Source organism: Salmo trutta, chromosome 4, assembly GCF_901001165.1.
Source record: "Salmo trutta chromosome 4, fSalTru1.1, whole genome shotgun sequence".
NCBI classification, from domain to species: domain Eukaryota; kingdom Metazoa; phylum Chordata; class Actinopteri; order Salmoniformes; family Salmonidae; genus Salmo; species Salmo trutta.
Window position 1 is genome coordinate 47,694,568 of NC_042960.1, and position 14,848 is coordinate 47,709,415.

Consider the following 14,848-nt stretch of genomic DNA (forward strand, 5'->3'; position numbering starts at 1 on the left):
AAGGCAAAGGCAGATTAGCCACTCGTTTCCTGATCCTCACAAGGCACCCTGACCTTTTTCCGCGAAATCTCAGTTTCCTTCTCCAGCGAATGACGAGGATCTGGGCCTGGTCAGGTGTCTGTAGAATATCCCTCCTGTCCGACTCATTGAAGACCAACTCTTCATCTAATCTGAGGTGAGTAATTGCAGTTCTGATGTCCAGAAGCTCTTTTCGGTCATAAGAGACGGTAAGCAGCAACATTATGTACAAACAAGTTACAAACAACGGCAAAAAAATAACAAAATAGCATGGTTGGTTGCATTCTAACCGTCATGAAATGGTTAGAATGCAACACAACATATTCAATGAGAGTCAAAGACCAGGATCAGACAACGCTAGAATGCGAAATTTGGCCAATCATAATTTCATGATTGTACCTAGCTAAAATAGCTGACAGAGTAAACATAGTTGGAAAATAGTTAACCTCAACAATGCCTAGACCTCCACAGCCATGGGCTTCGGTTCCATACGTACCTCTGTCTCAGAGATGAGCTGGGTGATCTTCTTACAGGTGTAGAAAGGGGCCACCTCCACATGGGCCACACGCCAGTCAGCCCCGCGGGGGGTCTCCAGGATCTTATCATGCTTCTTCAGGATTTTACGGAAACCTGTGAAGTTCAGATTCTGGGAGAAAGACCAATCCTGGAGTTAGGGTTAGGGAATTGAATTGAGCAAGAGCTGCAGAGAAACATCAACAGGAGACAATGACTGAAAGGTTATTCTGCTGAGATCAAGAGAGAAACAGAGAATGAAATTGACACCAATAAAGAGAGATGGATAGAGATGGATAGAGAGAGAGTGAGCTGTAGAAAGACATGTTATGCTTATAGCAGCATCAAACAGAAAGAGAGGGTGTGGAGACAGGCTGACTGGGTCTCACTTGGTAGTTATGCAGCAGGATGAGGCGGAGCTAGTATCTAGGGGTAGAGTGCAAGGTTTAGGGTTAAGGGTACTAACTTGGTAGTTCTGTAGCAGGATGAGGCAGAGGTAGTATCTATGGTAGGTGTTTGCAACAGGCAGCCCGCGGGCCATAAACGGCCCGCAAGTCATTTTTTTGGAGCCCCCCAAAGTTTTTGGAGAATTTTAGTTTTTGGTCAAAAATACTTTCCATCAACAGGAATTCATATATTTATTTATTTAGGAAATCTGTTCCCAAGTATTCCTACTAATTAAAAAAATAGACATACATTATGTGATTATGTCTCAATGTAATCAAGGAATGAAATTATTGTTATTTTTAAATACAATCTCTTTTTGGGCTTAGTTGTGGTCAATTTGCAGTGTACAAAGTATTATAGTTATTTACAATCCCCCGAAGCTCCAGCAAAAATCAACCCGTGGCTGAATCTAGTCGTCTACCCCTGATCTAGGGTTAGTGTGTAGGGTTTACGTTTAAGGGTACTTACTTGGTAGTTCTGCAGCAGGATGAGGCTGAGGTAGAACTCGGAGAAGGCCAGCTGCAGGTCCTTGATGTTACGGTGTTTGCAGCGTTCCTCCTGGGACAGGTGGAACACTGTCTTGCGTTTGCGGAGGCCTGGGGCATTGCTCTCACGCTGCGCATCCAGAGACGATTGCAGCTCATTCTGCAGGGTGGCGAAACGCCTCTGTGCTTCAGCAAGTTTCTCTGCAGGAGGATGAATATGGAAAACAACTGAGTGAGCAACAGTGTCATGGCTGCAGTATGCCCAAGATAGAACTCTCAACAGCCCTGCAGGAAGTCCAGCTAGAGGTAAACACTCCTCTCTATTACGGGGGAAGCGGAAGGAGAGTATTAAGTTCTTTAGACATGTAAATGCAGCCCTCAGCAAGCCCATTACCAGGGTCAGAACAATGTTAATTTCCCTCCTGAGAGAGCGAGACAGCAGGGCAGGGAGGAACCTGAGTGGATCTGGAGCATGGCCCACATTCTCCCCACCTCGCCTTGGCCTCACCCAGCCTCACTGCACCCCAGTCCCGTTCCCACTACCACATTCCTGGACTGGACTCCTTGAGCCCAGCTCTGACACATATCCTCCACTGTCCCCTCAGCCTCGGTCTGCACTCTGCAGCCCACCACACATCCTATTCATAGGCAAAGGCTGAAGACAGATGCTGTTGGAATAGACCTCCTCAATCCTGATTCACAACTAGGCCACCTGGTCAAAGCGATGGAAGTGGCCTAGCACCGTCTCATGTTGCCCACGGTCAGTGAGGACAGGGGTGTTACATTAGGTGCAGTGGGTTCAATGGTTACTTTACCGCTCAGTTGCACACACAGCCTCTGGATTTCACAGGAATGCCTGAATAGCTGTTCTTTTGATTGCTAAAATTAGAGTAATCCCTCACAGAATAACAGTAGATTATGTCACTGTCTACACTGTCCAGAGGGCCTCCTATCTGCTCTGCATGGATCAAGTCATGACATAACATGAGGCGTGAGAAAGTCAAGACTCACATACTTTACCTAAGTAGGAAGAAATGATGCCTGATTAGATGTGTGTACAAACAAAGGTGGCATATATGTATGCAGGTTGAAGAGACTAAAAGAGGCTTTAATGTCTGAGTTTTGCCAGGACAAGCCACAGGTAAAATATTGTCTCTAGAGTCGATATTTGAGGATACATACAAATATTTTAGATATAGTGACAGCTTTTAGCTTCGGTTTTTCTCCCTGGAATAGAGTTAAGTCATCCTGGAGCAGTGAAATTAAGGGGGTCGATGACCCATTTCAGAAAAGGGAAGCTGCTTGCCACAGCTCTCTGCGGAGAAGAGGAGTCTCTTATGTAAAACTCACACATTGAACACGACATGAAAAGAGGGAGATAACGCTGTCTATCCAGCAAGATTCAGTAATTGCTTGTTTCATCCCAACATCCGGCTAGGAGGATTGAGAGATTATGATGCTGCAATCTGGAGTCACGTGTGAAGTGAATGGCTGGGTTACATGACTGCTAATAAAACCCAACACTGCTGAAAACAACCTTCCCTAAAGATTTCATTATAGCCTACATCGAGCCAGACTGCATTCAATTATAATAATGCCTGGTGTCTAGCCTTGACTTACCCAGACGTCTGCTGGATATGCTTAGGAACTGTTCGCAAATTACTATGGGGTAGTGCTGAGCAATTAGCTGAACATTTGGTTATCTTCCATAAAAACATTTTGGGACCAACATTGGTTAAATTATTTATTTTAACAGGGCAAGTCAGTTAGGAACAAATTCTTATTTACAATGACGGCCTACATTTGAATTACATATATATTTTTTTATTGCACAGTTTCTCTATAGATAAATCATATCATGCCCGAAATGTGTGATGTAGTAGGGAGTTGTAGTTCAGGCCAATATTCTACATAATTCATAGTGATGTGTAGTTCTTTTTGAACAACTATTTTTACTGACTCGAGAGTCATGATTTGTTTTTCTGAGTGACTCATTCACTTTAGTCGTTAGTTTGACCTGATAGTGCTGGTTGAAATGAGCCCTACAGCAGGATTAATACACGCGGCTCCACAGATATGCTCCGACCACCAACTGTCTGTCATATGCGCGCAGGAAAATAGATCATGAGCAATGAGAAGAACAACAAACTTGAATCGTTTGGGTGGCTGCAGTTTGCGAACGACTGTGTTTATCACCCTCAGGGCAGTCAAGCAATGCATTCCGCCAAGAGTCATTCAAACGCCAAGACCGCATTTCAAATGTTATTTGTATACCTAACAATCAGCAAATGTAAATTGTTTAAAGCACACGTTTACAAGTCTCAGTCACAAATGACAGCTCCAATAAGCCACCTATGGTGAACGAGAGGCTCGTAGAATCAAGACTTTCGAGTTTTCAGTTCATCATTCGCCGGTCGGTGGTCCTGTGTGCTCTGTGCATTACTGACTCAAATGAACGAAATTAGTCAAAATATTTGTTGTTTTGACTGAACGAGTCGAAAAGATCTGAGTCAGCAAAAATAGCCTTGCTTCCCATCACCACTTTTGCCAGAAAACGTGGTTATTACCTAAAATGACCATAATCCATTGCGTACCTACTTGTCCGTTTATTTTTTATTTTTTATGCCTGCTACAGGAGTACGCGCGATCAAGAGGGATAGCCGGGTATCTGTATGAAACAGAAAGTTACATTTAGGACTTTTTAAGGCGTTTTATTGCAACTTGGAATGCAATTTAAAACCAATTTTGAGGTCTGCGAGCGCCACACACTTGCTAATGTTCCCCTTCAGAAATAAGCACAAAAACATTTGAGCAAAAATAAGTATTTTTACGGCAGTCTCTTTCACCAACGACTATACATGGTTCACAGTGTATCATCAGGCAGGTGTGCTATTTTAGCAATGAGCATTCTCCTGTAGCCTAACTGATGTAGCATAGTGGCTTGCCTATAGATGGCTGAAATATGGGGTTGCCTATCTATCTGCATTTGCTAAGGCTACCCCAATGGGCCAGTCAATAGCTAACCTTAGATCACAAACTAAGTGTTGTGGCAATAACATTATTTTGACTTCGATACAAATACCAGCTTAATATAACAATACTCAATACGATTCCACTGTGAATTTTCTTTCTCAAAGTCAAATATACAGCTCTGTTACTGTAAAAACATGCGGTCAACTCTCCATCTGGAGAGCTAGGCTACTGGGTGCAGGCTTTTGATCCAGCCCTCTCAAACACACCTGAGTCAGCTTCAAGGTCCTGTTGAGCAGTTGATTTGTAAAATATGGATTGTTAGAGAAGGCTGGAACAAAAGTATGTAGTACACACCCAATAGCTCTCTTGGATGTAAATATTATATGCTATAGCCCAACATTAGAACATTAGCCCTACAACCAAACATTTGATTAAAAAAAAACAAATTCCCTTATTCAGTGAATCAGGTATATAATGGCTATACTTCAAATCCAAATAATTTTATTGGTCACATACACATATTTAGCAGATGTTATTGCGGGTGTAGCGAGATGCATGCAAGGTAGCTAAAACATGTTTATTTATTTATGATCCTGCTAAAATATTTCAGTGGTCAGGGCAAGTGAGATCTATTGACTAACATGAATACAGTTGAAGTCGAAAGTTTACATACACCTTAGCCAAATACATTTAAACTCAGTTTTTCACAATTCCTGACATTTAATCCTAGTAAAAATTCCCTGTCTTAGGTCAGTTAGGATCACCACTTTATTTTAAGAATGTGAAATGTCAGAATAATAGTAGAGAAAATGATTTATTTCAGCTTTTATTTCTTTCACAACATTCCCAGTGGGTCTGAAGTTTACATGCACTCAATTAGTATTTGGTAGCATTGCCTTTAAATTGTTTATCTTTGGTCAAATGTTTCAGGTAGCCTTCCACAAGCTTCCCAGAAAAGGTTGGGTGAATTTTGGCCCATTCCTCCTGACAGAGCTGGTGTAACTGAGTTAGGTTTGTAGGCCTCCTTGCTCGCACACACTTTTTCAGTTCTGCCCACAAATTTTCTATGGGATTGAGGTCAGGGATTTGTCATGGCCACTCCAATACCTTGACTTTGTTGTCCTTAAGCCATTTTGCCACAACTTTGAAAGAATGCTTGGGGTCATTGTCCATTTGGAAGACCCATTTGCGACCAAGCTTTAACTTCCTGACTGATGTCTTGACATTTTTCTTCAAAATGTTCCTTCCTCATGATGCCATCTATTTTGTGAAGTGCACCAGTCCCTCCTGCAGCAAAGCACCCACACAACATGATGCTGCCACCCCCGTGCTTCACGGTTGGGATGGTGTTCTTCGGCTTGCAAGAATCCCCCTTTTTCCTCTAAACACAACGATGGTCATTATGGCCAAACAGTTCTATTTTTGTTTCATCAGACCAGAGGACATTTCTCCAAAAAGTACGATCTTTGTCCCCATGTGCAGTTGCAAACCGTAGTCTGGCTTTTTTTATGGCAGTTTTGGAGCAGTGGCTTCTTCCTTGCTGAGCGGCCTTTCAGGTTATGTCGATATAGGACTCGTTTTACTTTGGATATAGATACTTTTGTACCTGTTTCCTCCAGCATCTTCACAAGGTTCTTTGCTGTTGTTCTGGGAATGATTTGCACTTTTCGCACCAAAGTACGTTCATCTCTAGGAGACAGAACGCGTCTCCTTCCTGAGCGGTATGACGGCTGCGTGGTCCCATGGTGTTTCTACTTGCGTACTATTGTTTGTACAGATGAACGTGGTACCTTCAGGCGTTTGGAAATTGCTCCCAAGGATGAACCAGACTTGTGGAGGTCTACAATTCTTTTTCTGAGGTCTTGGCTGATTTATTTTGATTTTCCCATGATGTCAAGCAAAGAGGCACTGAGTTTGAAGGTAGGCCTTGAAATAGTACACCCACAGGTACACCTCCAATTGACTCAAATGATGTCAATTAGCTTATCAGAAGCTTCTAAAGCCATGGCATCATTTTCTGGAATTTTCCAAGCTGTTTAAAGGTACAGTCAACTTAGTGTATGTAAACTTCTGACCCACTGGAATTGTGATACAGTGAATTATAAGTGAAATAATCTGTCTGTAAACAATTGTTGGAAAAATGACTTGTGTCATGCACAATGTAGATGTCCTAACCGACTTGCCAAAACTATAGTTTGTTAACAAGAAATTTGTGGAGTGGTTGAAAAACGAGTTTTAATGACTCCAACCTAAGTGTATGTAAACTTCCGACTTCAACTGTATTTATATGGTTGTCATAATGACATGGCTACATTTGAATACAGGAAAATCTGAGCTTTCCAACGGTGCCAGATTTATTTCTCATATCCCAATATTGATAGATCAGGAAACCGTTACAAACAGAGTAAACATCATGGTTTAAAAACGCACCCATTCATGAGTGCGTGATGGCTATTCGCGGTTATTCGCGAGTACCACTGGAATTTTTTTAGGACACGGCAATTACATTAATACATGGTAATAATAGCTAGCCCATTCCTACACCCTAACTACCTTTAGCATGTATTCATAAAGGTATCTTCTGGCTGGTGGAGTTTTGTTAAGAGCCCCGATGCTCGTTCTGAACGTCAACACCCATCGCTTGCGGTACGGTTTTGGAAACATAAGGAACATATCTTTTATATCAACGAGAAATAATTATTAAAAAACAAAAGGTTAAATTACTACACACCTTTACAGTGCCTTGCAAAAGTATTCACCCCCTTGGCGTTTTTCCTATATTGTTGCATTACAACCTGTAAATTAAATGGATTTTTATTTGGACTTCATGTAATGGACATACACAAAATAGTCCAAATTGTTTAAAAAAATTAAACAACAAAAAAAACGGAAAAGATGTGCGTGCGTATGTATTCACCCCCTTTGCTATGAAGCCCCTAAATAAGATCTGATGCAACCAATTACCTTCAGAAGTCACATAATTAGTTAAATTAAGTCCACCTGTGTGCAAGTGTCACATGATCTGTCACACGATCTCAGTATATATACACCTGTTCTGAAAGGCCCCAGAGTCTGCAACACCACTAAGCAAGGGGCACCACCAAGCAAGCGGCACCATGAAGACCAAGGAGCTCTCCAAACAGGTCAGGGACAAAGTTGTGGAGAAGTACAGATCAGGGTTGGGTTATAAAAAAAGATCAGAAACTTTGAACATCCCACGGAGCAACATTACATCCATTATTAAAAAATGGAAAGAATATGGCACCACAACAAATCTGCCAAGAGAGGGCCGCCCACCAAAACTCACGGACCAGGCAAGGAGGGCATTAATCAGAAGGGCAAAAAAGAGACCAAAGATAACCCTGAAGGAGCTGCAAAGCTCCACAGCGGAGATTGGAAAATCTGTCTGTAGGACCACTTTAAGCCGTACACTCCACAGAGCTGGGCTTTACAAAAGAGTGGCCAGAAAAAAGCCATTACTTAAAGAAAAAAATAAGCAAACACGTTTGGTGTTTGCCAAAAGGCATGGTCAGATGAGACTAAAATTGAGCTTTTCAGTCATCAAGGAAAACGCTATGTCTGGTGTAAACCCAACACCTCTCATCACCCCGAGAACACGATCCCCGATGTTTTTCATCGGCAGTGACTGGGAAACTGAATTGAATTGAAGGAATGAATTGAAGAATTGAAGGAATGATGGAATTGAAGGAATGATGGATGGCGCTAAATACAGGGAATATCTTGAGGGAAACCTGTTTCAATCTTCCAGAGATTTGAGACTGGGACGGAGGTTCACCTTCCAGCAGGACAATGACCCTAAGCATACTGCTAAAGCAACTCTCAAGTGGTTTAAGGGGAAACATTTAAATGTCTTGGAATGGCCTAGTCAAAGCCCAGACCTCAATCCAATTGAGAATCTGTGGTATGACTTAAAGATTGCTGTACACCAGTGGAACCCATCCAACTTGAAGGAGCTGGAGCAGTTTTGCCTTGAAGAATGGGCAAAAATCCCAGTGGCTAGATGTGCCAAGCTTATAGAGACATGCATACCCCAAGAGACTTGCAGCTATAAATACTGCAAAAGGTGTCTCTACAAAGTATTGACTTTGGGGGGATGAATAATTATGCACACTCAAGTTTTCAGTTTTTTGTTTTTCACAAGAAAAAATATTTTGCATCTTCAAATTGGTAGGCATGTTGTGTAAATAAAATGATACAAACCCCCCCAAAAATGTATTTTAATTCCAGGTTGTAAGACAACAAAATAGGAAAAATGCCAAGGGGGGCTGAATACTTTCGCAAACCACTGTATAAGGTTAGTGTTCTCACAAGGCCATATCGCCATGTTACAGCACTTGTTTATGGAAGACAGATGGAAGACAGAGACAACCACCTGTGCTAATTAGCTATCTTCGCTATCTAGCGTGCTCAAACCCCTCTGTGTAAGCATAACTGGAGAAAGTGTAGTTCCTAGGCTGGAGGCACACAGACGTATGGATCTGGGCAAACCTGCTACAGTAAATGTATATATTTGTTTAAAGATTCTTTCTCTCTGATATGAAAGATAAGTTCCATATGTTTTGAAGAATGTTTCACAAGCGATGATTACTGACATTTCTAAACATTAAAACAGAGTGTAGGGATTGTAGTTAATATGGTCTTACTGGTAAACGGTGCTTATAGCTGAGAGCCCTTGGGATAAGGCAGAATGCCTTTGTTAATGCCTTGTGTCCCCGAGAGCAAACTAATGGCTAGCTAGCAAACTAACTAGTGAGCAAACAAGCTGTTTCCAATTGGCTATCTAGTTAGTGTTGTTGTTGCCTATCAAATTGTATAAATCAAATTCTCTCTTCCCTCCACTGGCAACGACACAACTCACACTGGTACACGACGCACACAGCCACGCACATGTAGATACCGTAGCTCTCTAGAGCTTGCATTTTGAAAGTGCGCCTCGGTAGGAGTATCATTTTATGTTTTACTTTTTGCCGAGGTGGCAACAATTTAGCAGCGGTACAATAAAACGGAAACAACATCTTCGGTCACATTTTTTTAAGACCTTTGAAAACAGAATTTAAGACAATTTAAGACTTATCAACACCTTTAATTTAGATAAAAAGTCCTAAAAAGTCTTAAATTAATTTAAGGACCCATGGACACCCTAGGATGGAGAGCAGTTGCTTCGTGAGGTATCTCTAACTGAAAATTCATGAGTGATTGCTAGTGGGTATTCAGCAGTCATAAAATATGCCTTATTTACTTTAAAGAACTACTAAAATTGTGTTTTACTTAGACGGCATAGGCAGGTAGCCTAGTGGTTAGAGCATTGGGCCAGTAACCAAAAGGTTGGTGGATCGAATCCCCGAGCTGACAAGGTAAAAATCTGATGTTTTGCCCCTGAACAAGGCAGTTAACCTGCTGTTCCAAGGCCATCATTGTAACTAAGAATTTGTTCTTAACTGACTTGCCTAGTTAAATAAAAAGATGAGATGATGACCTGGAATGACATAGTAAGGTCATCAAATAAAACAAATGTAATAATACACAACTTAAATATTCTATTAAAGTGAAGTAATGTGAATAAATGATGGTTAATAAGTGATAAGTAGTAATGGGTAGTCACTACCATCATGGGACTTTTATTAATTATTTATTCTGTGTTGTTACAGCATTCAACCCACATAATGCATTGTGTATTTCATGTAAAAAAAAATATATATATATATATATATATTTTTTTTTTACATTTATAATCGACCCGAAACCAAACCGACCTCAAAAAGTATTAATTGCTCAGCAGTGCTAAGGGGGGAGGGGGGTCCAATTCCAGTTGTCACAATTTTTACAAAAAAAATAACCCTCCCCCTTCATTGAATTACCTCAATAATAATTGCGACAGTTACTGTGGGCACTTTTTGTGGCATGCACAGTCGATGCTACACTGGGCTACGAGCCAGAAGGTTAAGGGTTTGCCGACCACCATGGACGAGCTCTCTCTTCCTGCTTGAGTCATTACAATATGTTGTTCAAAGTGGCTAGAGAGGATGCCGTAGGCTAGTAAGAGAGAAATAATAAATACAATTTTAAAATTATGACAAGAGCATTTGCTTCAGTTGCGTCCCATTTAATAAGAGAGGAAACGCAAAACTGGCACCTGTCGTCATTCCTTGAACACATAGTATACGTTGATCATTATGACATTTGCCAAAATTGTTGTTATGTTGTTATCGTTCCTACTCTCTCATTAAAGAGATGGAGTCAAGATAGACCTATGCTATTGTAGGAAACTTTCTGAATGGACATAGAGAGAGTTAGCAAACTCACACACACACACACACCTATCAAAAGGATCTATCAATCAAAGCTGCCAGCGCATCTCAAACACAAAAGCTAATCACATTTCTTCTTTCCAAAAATGTAGGCCATTAAAAACCTAGGCCTAGCTTCACATCCTGACTGTTGAACAGAAAGTAGGCTACATTAGGATAATGCTAAAACAAGGAAAGTGTCACGGCTGTCTTCATAAATGGACCAAGGCGCAGCAGGTATATGGATACTCATATTTTAATTTTCAAAAAAGGAGTAGAGCATCCACTGAAAAAACAATAAATACAACAGTGACAGTCTTACAGGCATACAAAACGCAGTGTAAAAACAACCACCCACAAACCCCAGTGACAAACAACTCCTACATATATGACTCCCAATCAGGAACAACGATTCCCTGCTGTTCCTGATCAGGAATCACAAGACACACACAAGACTGCCACGTCCTGGCCCCCAAACTACTACAACAGCTCCATCTGCTGGTCAGGACGTGACAGCAAGTTTAAAGGGATTAGGAGAGAGAAATATTAGGTTGAAGTCAGAAGTTTACATACACTTAGGTTGGAGTCATTAAAACTCGTTCTTCAACAACTCCACAAATTTCTTGTTAACAAACTATCGTTTTGGCAAGTCGGTTAGGACATCTACTTTGTGCATGACACAAGTAATTTTTCCAACAATTGTTTACAGACAGATTGTTTCACTTATAATTCCCTGTATCACAATTCCAGTGGATCAGAAGTTTACATACACTAAGTTGACTGTGCCTTTAAACAGCTTGGAAAATTCCTGAAAATGATGTCATGGCTTTAGAAGCTTCTGATAAGCTAATTGACGTCATTTGAGTCAATTGGAGGTGTATCTGTGGATGTATTTCAAGGCCTACCTTCAAACTCAGTGCCTCTTTGCTTGACATCATGGGAAAATCTAAATAAATCAGCCAAGACCTCAGAAAAATAATTGTAGACCTCCACAAGTCTGGTTCATCCTTGGGAGCAATTTCCAAACGCCTGAAGGTACCACGTTCATCTGTACAAACAATAGTACACCAGTATAAACACCATGGGACTGTCATACCACTCAGGAAGAAGACGCATTCTGTCTCCTAGAGATGAACGTACTTTGGTGCAAAAAGTGCAAATCAACCTTGTGAAGATGCTGGAGGAAACAGTTACAAAAGTATCTCTATCCACAGTAAAACGAGTCCTATATCGACATAACCTGAAAGGCCGCTCAGCAAGGAAGAAGCCACTACTCCAAAACCGGCATAAAAAAGCCAGACTACGGTTTGCAACTACACATGGGGACAAAGATCGTACTTTTTGGAGAAATGTCCTTGTCTGATGAAACAAAAATAGAACTGTTTGGCCACGATGACCATCGCTATGTTTGGAGGAAAAAGGGGGATGCTTGCAAGCCGAAGAACCCCATCCCAACCGTGAAGCACGGGGGTGGCAGCATCAGGTTGTGGGGGTGCTTTGCTGCAGGAGGGACTGGTGCACTTCACAAAATAGATGGCATCACGAGGAAGGAAAATTATGTGGATATATTTAAGCAACATCTCAAGACATCAATCAGGAAGCTATAGCTTGGTCGAAAATGGGTCTTCCAAATGGACAATGACCTCAAGCATACTTTAAGGACAACAAAGTCAAGGTATTGGAGTGGCCATCACAAAGCCTTGACCTCAATCCTATAGAACATTTGTGGGCAGAACTGAAAAAGCGTGTGCGAGCAAGGAGGCCTACAAACCTGACTCAGTTACACGAGCCCTGTCATGGGGGAAGCTTGTGGAAGGCTACCTGAAATGTTTGACCCAAGTTAAGCAATTTAAAGGCAATGATACCAAATACTAATTGAGTGTATGTAAACTTCTGACCCACTGGGAATGTGATGAAAGAAATAAAAGCTGAAATATATCATTCTCTCTACTATTATTCTGACATTTCACATTCTTAAAATAAAGTGGTGATCCTAACTGACCTAAGACAGGGAATTTTTACTAGGATTAAATGTCAGGAATTGTGAAAAACTGAGTTTAAATGTATTTGGCTAAGGTGTGTGTACATTTCCGACTTCAACTGTATCTATGCAATATGGTAGCCTAGCCTATGAGGATATTAACAAACATTAGAAAAATGGAAATAACATGCAAACTGTCCATAGGATCATTTTAGTTGAGCAATGGGTGGCTGACACTACATTTTAACTCCAGTGAGTGTAGGCCTATATGTAGATCTGTGTAACCAGTTATTGATATGGTCAAACTCTGGCCAAATATACAGGCTAGCATACGAATTATGGATTAATAGGGCTTCATAAATTTGCCTAACTTCTAAATTAGCCTACATCTCTTTCTGTCTTCACTGTTCCCTTCTTTCACAATTCTCCACTGGCATCACAGAATAAATGGCCCGAGTAGCCTCTCGCTCTCCTTATTTCTCTTGAACTAGCCTAGCCCAATGTGAGTCCCAATAGCAATATTTGGTTGAGCAATTTAAAAAAAAATAGGAGAAGAATCACTCTTGCTTACTGAATATAACATTGGCTACACCGTTGGCAATAAACTGGCGGTGAAGTATGAATGACAAGAGTGCAGGCTACGTGTAGCTCGGATGTGAGGTGATCACATAGGCTGGTGGTGATAAATTGTTACATTGCAGCACTGATGCAGTATATAAACGTAGCCTACACAGTAGAGACAGAGGGAAATCCATTAATTCATTCACATAACAAACCTGTCTTTTGTAGAACATGTGTTCCATTGGTCGAACCCTAGGTTCGATAGGGGAGGCAAATGGGAAATTTGGCTAAGATGGGAAAAATAGGAAAAACTGCAAAATGGTGAATGTAATCCAGGAAACAACACACTATACCCTCCCCTGTAACCAATAAAAAAAGTACACAACCCTCCCCAAAGCAAAGGAAAAAGTTACTCCCTCCTCCCCCATTTTGGACCCCCCCTCTCCCTAAGTAATTTTAGAACCGTCCCTTATTGAGCAACAGTGATGGGAAATCATTGTTTTTCAGAGGAAATAAAAACGAGGAGCAACATAATTTTGGTCAGAGTCCCAGTTCTCTTTGGCAGTCCAACCTGGCCTGAGTTTATTTCAGCTTCATGCAAAGCTTCAATGGGAGGGGATGGGAGGGAATCTTTATTGGAGAAGAAAAACAAGGAAAGGCTTTAAGGAAAGGTTAATTAAAGTGGACACTAATAAATGCACCTTTTGAATACTTTGTTGGCTTCCCATCTAACTCGTATTATTACCAATAAAGTATGTGCTTTGGTACAGCACCAGCCCATTAAATGCAGTTCTACAAACAGCCTCTAGAGGCAGCAATGTTTCCTTATACCTCAGAGAAAATAATCAGCAGTACTGTATATGACATCTCATGTTACATGAGGCATATATACTCCCTCCCTGAAATGAACCAGGCCTCCTTTGCTAATTTGATCAGCCATGCTTAAATCAAAGTTCCCCGCATTAGACAAAACATCACTTAGTTGGCACACAAGTAAAGCTCATCACTCTACATGACACACAATGTACAACTGTATACATGTGCAAGACGTCAAGGCAATTACTAACTACTCCCAATGCACTGGAGGCTGACAGTTATGGCATTAGAAGTTAGCCTGCTGTGAGTGGGCAAACTGCAGATGCTCAGGGCCAATCAACAGGAGGGTCTTAGAGAGAATAACTCATATAGCAGCACTGCTCCATCAAATAGGCCTACCTGAATAGAATGTGTTGATCTTCAAAAGCTCTTTCTCACAATTCTGGAAAAACTTCTCCTCAAACTTGGCATAGTATCTCTTGACAGTGTCTTCATCTGTGACTGGAGAGGGAAAATAGAGACAGAGAGAGAGAGAGAGAGAGAGAGAGAGAGAGAGAGAGAGAGAGAGAGAGAGAGAGAGAGAGAGAGAGAGAGAGAGAGAGAGAGAGAGAGAGAGACAGGTCAGTTTTCAGAGAAGAGGTACATTAGCTGCTTATCATAACAATATTCAACAAAAACACATTATGTAACCAATGAGAAACAATTCTATTTTTTTGGTGAGATACAAAAAAGAAACAATACAGAAC

General features: G+C 41.1%; 1 protein-coding gene across 1 annotated transcript in view; it reads right to left on the bottom strand.

Annotated features, from left to right (window-relative positions):
* Positions 1-14,848, bottom strand: part of LOC115192482 (xenotropic and polytropic retrovirus receptor 1 homolog) — a 103,126-nt gene that overhangs the window by 21,963 nt on the left and 66,315 nt on the right. The window contains exons 3-5 of the mRNA XM_029751045.1: positions 14,502-14,603; positions 1,447-1,664; positions 515-664 (exon numbers count right to left, since the gene is read on the bottom strand). Coding sequence (XP_029606905.1) covers positions 515-664; positions 1,447-1,664; positions 14,502-14,603 — 470 coding nt within the window. The remainder of the gene's footprint in view (positions 1-514; positions 665-1,446; positions 1,665-14,501; positions 14,604-14,848) is intronic.